Source organism: Pholcus phalangioides, unplaced genomic scaffold (genome assembly GCF_987345545.1).
Source record: "Pholcus phalangioides strain wild (caught in Gottingen) unplaced genomic scaffold, Ppha-v1.0 ptg000009l_1, whole genome shotgun sequence".
Classification (NCBI taxonomy): domain Eukaryota; kingdom Metazoa; phylum Arthropoda; class Arachnida; order Araneae; family Pholcidae; genus Pholcus; species Pholcus phalangioides.
Genome location: NW_028301602.1, coordinates 58,297,736 through 58,310,868, shown reverse-complemented (window position 1 = coordinate 58,310,868; position 13,133 = coordinate 58,297,736). Strand labels below are relative to the sequence as shown.

Below are 13,133 nucleotides of genomic sequence, written 5' to 3'. Positions count from 1 at the left end.
AAGGAATTATAGGGTGTAACTGAATGCCTACTAAGAAAATAAATCTTTTCTGGATATTATGTTGAGGTGAACTCGGAGAGAAGTCATTTGGTCTCCACCGGAAATCGAACCCAGGCCCTCTTGTAAGAATAAGTGCGCTACCATATAGCCTACGCCACTGGAGACACAACCTTACCTTCTTTATTTCACGATCTGTGCTGTTCGCAAGAGGACCTGGGTTCGATTCCCGGTGGAGACCAGATGATTTTTCTTTCCGAGTTCACTTTGGCGTAATATCTAGAAAAGCTTTATTTCCCTGGTGTATATTGGGCTGAGAGAAAAAGCCATCTCACTGTGAATAGCCTACTGCTACAAAATGCGTTCAATTTAAAGTTATTCCTCATTCCAATCTTAGATTTATTCTCAATTGAATTATTTTCTCTTTAACGGTTAATGGCTGTGTAGTCAGGACAATTATGTTCATCTAAGCTGTATGCATGCAAGTCCGCGAGTGATAGAAATGATGCAGCTCACATAAAATCCTAAAATTTACCATTGGTTATTTCTGTTATTATCTGTTATTTCGACATTTGGTTTTCCATTCTGGCGTACCCAATTTGGACGAGTAAATTTCTAGTATTAGTGGATACGTCTCTTTTCGATGACGTCTTGCCAAAATTGCCAAACATGAAGCTCTGAAAACCCTATTATAACTTTGCCACCTGTCCATATGCGAGAATTTCCATTACAAACGGGTTCGATTCCCTCCCCTCTTCCTAATACTTATCGAGTCCTCAAGATTTTCAATAACTCTTTGCACCTAGTTATGCTAGTTGAGAGTGAGGTGATGAATAATGAGATCTCTGTTTTTTTAGCGCAACTTTAAATACAGAAGTTATAATAGAGGATATATAAATGAAAAGACACAGAGAGAGAGAGACTGTATATAGACCATATAGGCCTACTGTCAAGAAGATATTTTCAGGCAGTTCATAGCCTTGCTTGAAGAGGATAAACGCAATTTCTGTATACGGCAAGGCAGTGGGAGATCCATCGTACCCCGAATTTCATCATGGAATTTGAATAAATTGTGTGTAAATGCTAACGGTTTTTCTTTTCTTTTTTGCAACTGAATTTTCTCCAAAGGACTGCGGCTACCAAGATATCTATATAGATCTCATAGATCTGGGGGTAATTTTTATGAGGGTATTTGAATTGTAATTTATTCAGGAAACGGTCACCATGTCTCAGAAAAGCAACAACTTAGGCAAACATCAGCAATGCTGTTCATAGAATAGAGACAATAATGCTTCATCAGATCACCAGGAACATGATGGAACGTTTATAGAGGCAACATTTCCAATACTTATTGTAGCCGAGGTATTTATTTATCTACGTACATGAGCAATATAAAAGTGACTTTGAAACTTTCCAATCGTGCCAGGTCAAATGTTATTCTGGCGTCTGGTCGGGACGGCAGTCGCTTCACCCTAATACCGTTAGCGAGTGCTTGTGGTTCTGATCGGTGGTTTAGATATTTGTACAGTGATACATCGGCTAATAAAGATAATTCGTTCCCGGAATCACATTCATTAGCCAAAACGTGATTTTCCACAGGTTTCTATGAAAAATCGCTCCACTCGTTCTACGAACTACCCAAAAGTGAAATGTAACTTTCATAAAGCACCAAGAAGTGCAGTAAAAAGATATATATAAGCAATTATAAGGTGAGATAAACACCTTACAATTGGATGAAGAAAAACTTTATTTTACACTATGGACGTTATGCAGTCGAGTTCGCGAGCCATAGTGAAAAAGTTTGTGAGGTGGTGTACTACTTGTATATGGGATATAATCAGCTCATTTTTCTCTCTCACACACACACATGCAGATGGAAAAGATAAGCTCCTAGAATGCCCAGACTGTTAAGTTTGATATTAAGAGTCTATCTTATACACTTAAGGCTTTTTCAAGGCTTTTTTTCTAATGCATTTTCTTTAAGCTTAAACATTCATTTCACATGAAATGACTAAAAAATCTTTCTGAAAGAGAGATAGAGTTATATCCGAAAACCAATTCTGTGATAGTGATGAATTAATCTGGCCCAAGTGACAGTTACTCACTGGCGTTAGAAGCAAGTTCTTTACCTACCGAACCTAGGGCGACCACCGATGGATGGAGCCTTCATTTCCCACCCAACTCCACTGGTTCGAAATTGCCGTATGGCGATATATGACCGGAGTTGGTGTGCGGTGTAGTAGTAGTTACTCACTGGATTCATTTTGACTAGCACAAAAATTTGGTTCGCACTGCGGCTATTTCTTTGTTACTGCATGTATCTTAATGAATCAAAATGTTAGTTAGCTAAAAGTCTGTACTCGAGTACTTAGTCGAGACATAAAAACGTCGAAAAAAATCTTAGTTAGCCAAAAAACTCGTAAGTCGAGATGTTCGTTAGCCGGGATATCACTGTATTCATTATCTACATCCATGTACATTAATACTTTCTCTTACGATGCTTTTCTAGTCAGAAAATTTTGACCCCCTTGACAATGTAATTTATTTCGGAAAAATTCACCAAAAATTTAAATCTTTTTTCTTTGTTGTTGTGCATTATATCAATAAAAAAAGATAAACGGACTCAATTCGGGTTCACGAAAAAGAAAACACCTTTTTTGTCACAAATATAATCATTAAATCACAAATATAAAATTTTTCTGTTGTCCGAACTGGACCAGCACCTCCTAGAGATAGAAGGCCTCCGCAGTCTACTTGTGACGTCAGTAAGTAGTCCATTTCTCCTCAGAATATTCAGGGAAAAAATTCCCTGCTCGTGCCAGTATCATCGTTGTGGGGGGAAAGAAATGATCGGGCTCAGAATTGGCGATTTCTACGTCCCACATCAAATCACTAAGCGATATTTGTGAACCAATCAGGAAGATTCTACGCCAAAATAAGAAGAAACGTAATAGGATGCTGTGTTTCAAAATGTGGCAAACTTTCTAGTTAGTCTGAATGACGTTTATGGCAAACAGTGCAGAGGCCTTCTATCTCTAGGAGGTGCTGACTGGACTCAGGCGTCACTGTCAAGAGGTTAACTTCAATACACTGTAGGATAGGTTTTTTAACGCATACCACCTAGACACGGACTATCCGAAAAGGCATGAAACAGTTCCAAAAAGCACAGTTCACTTTAAACAAAATTCTGCTTCAAAAATCCCAATAAAATGATCAAGAACGATTTTTTGACATTTCCACAACTAAAATCTTCTGAATAATTTATCGGAACGAAGCTTATCAAGTTTTTGTCATCAGTGAATTAGGATTCGCTCTTAATCATAATATTGCGTCGTTATTTATCACTGAACGCATTTTAGGTGCCCACGGAGGGTACTCGATTAACATATTCCGAACATATATCGCATTAATTTATTCACACGTATCAATTTCTTTCCTCCTTCTTGTCTACGGACACTCTACGAGATAGAACTCACCACGCCTTAGCACCGGAGCTGTAGGCGAAGACCTCGAATACGTGTAAAAGAGCACGATGATCACCCTCCGAAAGCAATTCATTAAGATGGTCTTTTAAAACCTCATTATACCATTTATCTGATAGAGCCCGTCAACGCGTATTCCAAGGCAAAAGACGTGTTATGTACGACCAGAGCGAGAGAGAGAGAGAAAGATCGAGATCTTTTCCTCCAAAAGAGTCGTATACATGAGGCTCAAATACCTCCCATCATCCCGTCAGCAACAACAGAAATGCCTGATGGCGATGGTGGTAGTAGGATCAAGACATAACCGGAGCACAGCCGGGTAAATAACTAATGTTGATTAATCGCTTCACGTGTTGATAACAGAATTACATCGATTATGAAATCGACGGTAGTTTTCTGGTCGTTCATCATAGTCAAACCTGGATGCAATTTGTCACCAGATGGCATCACATTACATGCCACTACTAGTGCAGCGCCTAACTGAACACAACATTATTTATCTTAGCTCCAACTATTCCGCCCCTCCAACGCATAAACATTGGTAATCTCTTATATGCGCATATGCGGACATTGAGAGAGAGAGGGGAATCTACGGCCACACCATTTATCGCTTCATCAAAGGGCAGCACATATAAATCCTGATATTATACGTAGCACACACACACACAGAGAGCAATCGTATATGATTCGATACAATCGCCATTAACGTTTTGGTCTCGATTCACGTTTAACGACTCGGTGTTTTCACCCATTAGCGTCATATAAATCGATTGAATAAACATATGAAAAAGTCAATTTATAAGCCTATAACTGTTCAATGGTCTGATGAGACAAATATCGGTACAGTCAGTGTCATGCAGATTCATACGATAGCCATTTCATCACTCGAGTCTGTTATTAGGATTAATATGAGATTTAATGCGAGTTATGCTTTTGATCATAAGATGAAAATCCGAAATAACACATTATAAATACTGTATAACTGTAAAAAGAAACGAATAATGAACGACACAATTTTTACTGGATTAAAAACATCACATTAAAATGGAAAAATGTGCTTGATATTTATTTTACATTTGTTTAGTCGATCTAAAAACATTTCCCGGGATTAAAAAAAAGAAAAAATATCGAATAAGTTCTCTCTCTCTCTCTAACTATGAATGAGGCACGCGGTAGCCCAGGTCCATAAGATACTCACCTAAAGTACAAAAGGATGTTTAGAGGTGTCGCGAGTTCGATACCCGGTTCGTCCTTGTCAGAAAACTTTCCTGACACAGGAGTACAACAGAAACGGCGACATGACCGCAGAAAAAAAAATGCTACCGCAGGGAGTCTCCCTAGAGCACAAACCTCTCGACCTCCCGGTCTAATTAGCCCTCGTGTGCAGAAAACGACCGTGGTGCGACGAAAATGATCTAACTATGAATTGGATTCCGAACTTTTAACGTTTGCGGCACTAACGAGTGAGATTAGGATTTTTAATATCTCGTCCCACCCCTGCCTGATCTCAAATTTTTCCTTGACGCACTGATTGGGAATCATATTCCTGTAACTAATTTCGATATACAGTGGATCCCTTTTATAACGTTTTCGCGATTGGTGTGACTTATTTCTGTGGTCTCCCAACTCTTCCCAATAGGCCTACGCATCGAAATTTCCCGTTTGAAGCGTTATTCCACTTACAATGTTTTTTCATGCAGGTTTTTTTAAAAAATGTTATAAGTGGGATCCAGTGCAACAACTGGTATGGGACCTTGGTGTCTCTGGTGGTTTTCATCAATCGAATGTATTGTTTTAATTAACATTACATATTAATAAATTGAAATTGAAAAATTCGCCCCAAATGACCTCTTGAGGATCACGGTTATTAAACGGATCGTGGGCAGTAGAATCTACAGATAGCGCATGGGTTCTTATGGATTAGATCAGCTAGAAGGGCGATAAGATTTTTCTCTTTTCTGTAAGGGGAGGTGACGAGGCAAGTAAATTTGGAAGATTTTTGCTTAGGCAAGCATCCTAAACTTGTTGCTCACGAGCACCATGGTGCTCTCTGCAGCGTTTAAAAGTGCTCGATGACGAAAGACATTGAAGACTTATTTTTAAAAGTTTTGTATATGTAATCTTCTAAACGTTGTAAATGGGGTAAATACATTGCAGCTAATTTCATGCAACTTTATACTAGTGTGTATTCCATTTGGTCGTTTTGCATTCATTTGGTCGTTTTGCATTCATTGGGTCGTTTTGCATTCATTTTGTCGTTTTGCATTCATTTTGTCGTTTTGCATTCATTTGGTCGTGTGTATTCATTTGGTCCTTTATTGCATCGTACAGTAATTTCAAAAAAATGCCAAAACGTTATTGTCACCATTTTTATAGCATACTTCATCAAACGTCAAAATTCTGTAAAGTTCGGACTATCCAAGGTGGTTCAGTTAACTCAGATAATCGGGGCCGTATTGTTAATTTTATCCAAGACACGTTATTTGGGAATCACTAATGTGCAAAGTGTTTTCTCCCAAATTTTTAAGCCCTGATTATGTTATTACAATTTTTATTTGTTCCGAACCAGCTTCAAAAACAGTGGTTTGCGTTTTATGCGAAAAAAATATGACTGCCTTGTCACACTAAATTTGAAACGTAAATTTTAAGAAAAGGTTATTTATTATCATTTGTGTGTAGGCTTGTTGAATGATTGATATTCATTTTATTTTTATACAATTATATACGATTACGTGATGATTTATATGATTATGTATACTATAGTTTATATAGTAGTTATTATAAAGTATTACGTATTATATGATTATATATACAATTTTAAAATGATTCAGTCGGACCTTCTTAATCCAGACCCTTCAACCGAATTTTTTCTTTTTGTCAACTGGGGACGCTCAAAGATGCATGTTAAAGCATTAATGCTTTAAACATGAAAACTTGAGGAAATAAACAAAAGTCGATCTGGAATCACCTAGACCCCGAGGAGCTCGGATTTAAGAGATTTGATGATGATGAAATGACGGTTGGAATAGAAATAAATGCATTTTTTTTGCATTCTTTAAAAAAGTTAATTTAGAGCGAATACAGACAGACTCGTAGCCGTAATCAGAAAAACCAGGTTGTCCATCATGCAAATATATGATTTCATATCGAAAATTTAACAATATGAATAATCGTTTTCGACTTGCGAATTGCGAGTTGCATCCTTGGGCTTTCTTTTGAATATCATAATTCGTTTATTTTATTTTCAGTGTCTGGGAAGTCGTAATTCGATATCGATTGTGTGTGTTACTCACATTAGGCTACACTCTATTTGGAGCTCATTTAAGATATTGAATCATTCTAACCTTTTAATCATTGAGATTTTTCTCGAGAGATGTTTTTTCTGTTTATTTTCTCTCAGTTTAATATAAAGTTTCAAAAAGGCTCACAGATATAATGGGATTAATATATTCTTTAAAAAAATTTTAACTATATATATAGCATGTGTGTAAGTGTGCAAGGGCATTCGAAGTGTTTTAGACCTGTGTACGCGCTCGTCGTAAGCTGGAAATTTTAATTCCTGAATTTCTACTGTACAATACAATACAAATACAACGCCACAACAGGCAAATTGCCCAACGAGGTGGCTGACTTAAGAACATCATGGATCCCCGAGCCATTTTTTGGAGGCCCTACCTACTACACCACACATGCACCCCCCCCCCCGCGGAACCCCCAACGAATCCGTACATGCGGGAATGTGCGTGTACGTGTAGTGAAACCTGACGTGAAGTTTTTGTTTCTCTGTAATGCTTGTTATGTGTAGTGCTGCCATCTGCCACCAGTTTTTCTAACTATGAGTGAAGTGTTATGATTGAATGATTTATCATTGTAGGACTGTTGCTCTCTGTGGCGAGACTTTTTAACGGGGAGATCGGCTCGCATTTGCGCCTTGAAGTTGGGAACCACAGAAAACCAACTTCAGCCGACCACCACTGTAGGGTTCGAACCCGGATCCTCGCATCGCGAGTCCGTCACTATAGCCACTCGACCACCACAGCGGCTGTAGGAGAGAGAGAAAATCAGGAAAATGACGGTGTGTTTGCTGTTCGAAGTTGTAATTTTAATTCAGCCATCTCACTCGTAATCATCACAAATCGCCATTGTGGTTCTTAACATGGGGTCCACGGACCCCTATTTCGTGGGGAAGAAGCTTGGAGAAGAAAAATTATTGTTTTTTTTACTGTGCGTTGAATATTATTTTGTAAAGGGGGTCCGTGACCTTCATCTTATTGGCGTAAAGGGTCCCTGTCCTTCGTCTTATTGGATCAAAGAGTCCGCAGAGCACTAAAGGTCAAGAACCGAAATTTTAAACGATTCAGAGGTCGCTAATGCAGCTACGGCTTCGATACATCGGTTCATGAGATACACCGATGCAAGCTGAGTGAGCATTGTCCAATCAAACCGTACCAATATTTTTCACGCATGTTTAACATCAATAATTCAATTTTTTTAGATCAAGTCTATTGTTTTGTTTGATTGAATTTTGTTTCACTGAATTTCATCGGCCACCGTCTTTTTTTGGAAATGTCTATCAGCTCGGTGTCGCATTCGATTTCCATTCGCTATAACACACTCGGCACGTTAATTTATTCGAATCGATAACGACCAGATATAGCCAAAGAGAATTAGCGTTTGAATCCTGAATACATGCGTAAAATCAATCATCTACACGCTGCTTCATTTGCATCTATTGATAGGATTTGAGGGGACGCGTCGTCTCGCGTACAACAATGCGTGAACTTGAAGAAGTGTTTGATATTTTATTCTTCAGGCACCACAGCCATTATTTGATTACCCTTCAAAATTCCTATTAGTTAACTGAAATCACGTATATTAAATACTTCTCTTTCAAATGATTTTTAGAGCTGTTGCCGGTTTTATAAAAAAAGTGCCGCAGAACCGGCTTGATTTGAACCGAGGGTGTTCTGGTTTAGAGAAAATACAATTAAACCAGGGAAATCGAAACAAGAGTACGGAACAAATTACAGTAAAAGTCGGTTATAACTAGTATGGCTTGTAACGAGAATCTCCGTATAACGAGTGATTTGCAAGTAATTGTCAAATAAATTATCGGTTATAGCGAGTTCAAAATTTGAAAGCATTCGTTATAACGTCAGAAAAATTCTGAAAAAGTCAGTTTTTCCCTTCTCTCTTTTCAAGAATTGAATATGATGACTCATACATGGCAAGTGCTCCTCGTAAAAATTACTCCGAGTTACTTATAACAAAGAATAGACACTGAAAAGTCTAATTTATTTACCGCCTCTTTTTCCCCCCTACTTTTGGGTTTACTATACACAAGAAATATACGGTGATTTTATTCGAGTTTGGTCTCTCTTACTGACTAACAGACCAAAACTTGCAGTTTAAAGTAATTTCGAATGACTGAAAAAAAAAAAATCGTGCTAAAAAGACTACGATTAGTTGGGGAAAATGTTGATGAGTCCACATACTCAATGGAAAGTGAGCAGTGATATGGTCATTGAGAATTTTGATTGTTCATTTGGTCTGATAATACGGAATTCTAGGAAAAAATGCTTGAGAATCAACAGCTGTGAGGCCAAAAACAAATTTCGTGATCAGAGTTCTGTTTATTCATTAATATTAGAATGAAATGATCTGAAAGTCATTTCAATGCAGATAAAGTAGCTATGTTCTACACTTCTATAACCTCACAGAGCAAAAAATGGAAATTCGCTTATAATGAGCAGTCCGTTATAACGACAATTTCACTCGTGATTTTGAACTGTCGCTATAACGGACGTTTACTGTACGTAATATGTTTTGCACAAATAGATATATATCGCATGTGTTCTATAATAGAGAAATATTGCATTTCATGAATACTATTCAGATTAGGCTAAAACACAAATTGCAATTAAAAATTGGGAGATTGTAAGCCTACTTTATGGACCTAATAGGGTTGGTAGGTACTGCGAACTGCCATTCCTAGAGTAGCGTACGTGCTGTAGCCTACTTCATGCAAGTAATATTTGATAACATTACTTTAACGGATGGGATATTCAAGATCGGTGTAGGTATATCAAATTTAAAGGAACGCTGAGACGGTGGTTAAGAGAAGAGTTTCTAACTGTATTTTTAATTTTTTTAAATTTAATTTACTAAACATAGGGTGTGCATAGTAAAGCAAACTTCGTTTTGTCGAGATGTTACTAGAAATTTCATCAGCAATATCGATCTCTTACCCTACTTATCGTTACCGACGGCACTGTAGATAACTTTATCGTTATAACTAAACCGCGATAGGCAACACATATATGTGTCAATATATATATATGTCACTTACTATATATTTTAGTTTTTCTTCTCTTTACCTCCATACCAAAATTTATAGATAGCAGGTAAAATATCCAAGCAAGAGAATGTCAAGATTTCATGAACACAATAGATCTATTCGCAGACGCATAACAGGAAAAATTCAAACAAGGGATTTGGCTTTGATTTATGAAATTCAATTTATAATCAATTAAATTATAACATTGATTTCCACATTATATCTTGCGTGATAGATCAATATGAAACAGTATTTGTAAAGCCGATTTCCTTGCCGATTCCATCAGGAGATTCTCACTGGGACTTACCGTGGGTATTAGTTTTGGAATTTTATGCTTGCTCTGATAATAATGTAAGTGAAAAAAAAAAGATATTATGGTGACATATGGAGATTTGTTGCAATGAAATTCAATTACTGCCTGATATCGGTAAAAGTATTGGTAATTTCATGTCATTTTATAAGAATTCAATTCAGTGGGGGTGACTTGAGAATGCGCATTTTAAAAGGGATTGGAGCCAGGTTAGTCGTAAGAATGTGAATGTATGCATATATAAAATTTTTTGTGTATGTCTTTCTCTGTGCTTATGTGCGTACAAATCCACAATTTTCGACCGTTCACTGCCAAATTTTGCATATATACAAAGCAGAATCCGACTTGAACGATAGATTACTTTAAAAGTACGTCAGAGCTAGGCAAACACCCGAAATGGGCAAAAAAACTTTCTGCATTGTTTTTTCCTGGACCTTAACAATTACTTTCAGAATGTTTACTTTGGTTACCGGCGTTCCCAAACAATGCGTTTCAGACATTTTTATCCCGTTACAATGTGTTGTTCGTCACTTCTGTATCTCTCAGTATATTGAGAAAACCCGGACAATGCTAGGTATAATAGATACCCACACGGGTAAAAGGCTTACATCCCGGAAGGGACAGAGCCTGGGTCGCGTCTTGTTTGACGGGTATAACAGCTAGTAACCAATAAAATGTTAAAATTGTGAAAATCTAACTAAAATATTTATACATTTACAATTAATATATTACAGGTACAAGTGTTTTTGATGATTAAGAATTAAAAGGATGCGAAGAAGATCAACATAAAGAAGAGAGGACCCTTCTCTGAGTAAGGTGAGAGAGTCCTCTTTTCTCTAATGATCTTCCAACAGGTTTTTGTTTTTAATTTTCTCCATTGTAAAAACTTTGCCTCGCACGAATATGCTGGAGGAAATGGAAGAAGTATTTTTTATTGCTATTATTTGTAATACGTATTTGACAGTTCTAATTTAAGTGAGATTACTAAAATAACGTAATATATATTGTTTAATGTTTTAATTACGATCTTCTATCATTCCTTGTGCCTATTAACGCTCCCATTTCTGTAATACTTAAATTTATAGAAGAGTACAAAAAGATTTTCCCCCTTAGTCTAGAAATATTTGTCCAGTGTAATTACGTACCCATGTAGTAAATGTTATACTTTACACATCTTTTAAAAAAATAATTTGATTTTCTGTAGAAATTCTAAATTTTTTAGAGCACATCTGCTATCATCTTACATCACACCGGTGGGGGGAAAAGCTGTTAAAAGATGTTAAAAAAACATCAGAGTGATATAAAAATGCTCCTCTTCGGGTATAACCAACTTTTACAGAATGATAGCGGTTCTCGAATATAGTGAATTTGATAGATATAATAACGAGTACGTAAATAAAAAGATCTGCGAGACTTACCAGCAGCGTTGATGATGTTTTTAGAAAGTCCAACTTTGTCGACTTTTGATGACTCGGCCAATATCGCACTGACACCGAACTTGAGGTACGGCGTCGTATTCGAGTTCTGTCCATTGTTTCTGGATTGTTTACCACAGCCGGAAGAGTCCTTGCCGTTGTAGCACGCGGAGCACGTCGTACTACAAGCCGTACAGTCACTCTGACACGCTGAGACGGCGATCGGCCTCGCTAGGTACGCCTGCCCTGCCCCGGAAGCGACGGCCGCGGCTACGGCGGCCCTGTCCCTCAGGATGTTGTCCACTAGGAAAGAGCTGCTGACTGGTGGACTGGACGCCGGCGACAGTGGTGAAGTTATGAGTCCAGCGGCAGGCATCGGGCAACGTAACAAAGGCGAATAGACGGACGTCTGCGACAAGAGGTTTGGATACATCATCCGTAAAAAAAGTTATGATTATGTGAAATCTCGATTTCTCATCGCTTTGGCGATAATATCTACTTCGGTAATGGACGACTCTTAGAGGAATAACAGATCACGTTCACAAACCTTTCGACTAGACTATATCTTTAAATACTGATCTAGAAACTCTCCTGTAGAAATCGGAAAGAGGGATCCTCAGTTCAGCTTTTGAAATCGTCACCAACTTGCAAGAATCAAATCAAGCAGAAGTCATGATACTTTCCTGTAAAAATCGGAAAGTTTTATCGAAGAAGCGGAAATATATATTAACAGGATAGTTACGGTGGAATTATTGATGGCAAAAAATCCTTTCGAAGACGTTCACGAGGAGAAACTTTGACTACCGGACATTCCCCCGAAATCCGTGGAGTCAGAAGAGCCGGAGAGAGAGACTCCTCGTATGAATTGAACACGCTTTTTAGTTGAGGAGAGTGAAATGACTCGGTAATGTGCTTTCCGACCGACGGCGACTTGTGTTCTACTAACGCACGTAGAGAGCTTTTACTTACCACCACCGCTTTGAGATGAGATGGGGTAGTAGCAGCAGTTAGTGGATACACAAACAACACACGGGGGTCAGTTCACCGTCATCGCAATGATATGCTCTAGAACTGGGTTTTTCAGTGGTGGTGTCGGGTGATATTCGTCCCGAGCTTCCTATTGGCGAACGATCCAGGCTGAGGCCCGCCCCTTCTATGTGGATAGAATCGCTGCCATTGGATGACGGAGTTTCGCTCCAGCTCTTGAACAATCTTTTTCGCTCGGCGAGGGATTCGCAAGTAAGGAGAAAGACACACGACCGGGGGAAGAAGAAAAAGGTACGTCACATCCGTCACCTGTTGACGGAAAAGGTTTCGGTTTTCCAGCAAAAATCTCTCATATATAATTGCATGAGTGTATTATGTTTGGCTCGGCAGACGAAAACAAATACCCTTTAATTTTATAAGAATCGAATTCCATTAGGTAACTCGCATATAGGAATTCCATTCTTGGTGAAAAAATTCAAACATCCAAAATCTAAGTATTGCCTTTTTTATTATAATTAAAGAGGATCACAATGGGAAATTACTGCACTTCCTCTCTCACTGGAACAATTAAACATATACTCCTCCAGAGGGAGTTTTCTAAAAAT

General features: G+C 38.0%; 1 protein-coding gene across 1 annotated transcript in view; it reads right to left on the bottom strand.

Moving 5' to 3' along the window:
* Window positions 1-12,614, bottom strand: part of LOC149083385 (homeobox protein DBX1-like) — a 92,404-nt gene extending 79,790 nt beyond the window's left edge. Inside the window, exon 1 of the mRNA XM_089236931.1 lies at window positions 11,545-12,614. Coding sequence (XP_089093057.1) covers window positions 11,545-11,977 — 433 coding nt within the window. The 5' untranslated portion in view covers window positions 11,978-12,614. The remainder of the gene's footprint in view (window positions 1-11,544) is intronic.
* Between the last annotated feature and the right edge of the window lie 519 nt (window positions 12,615-13,133).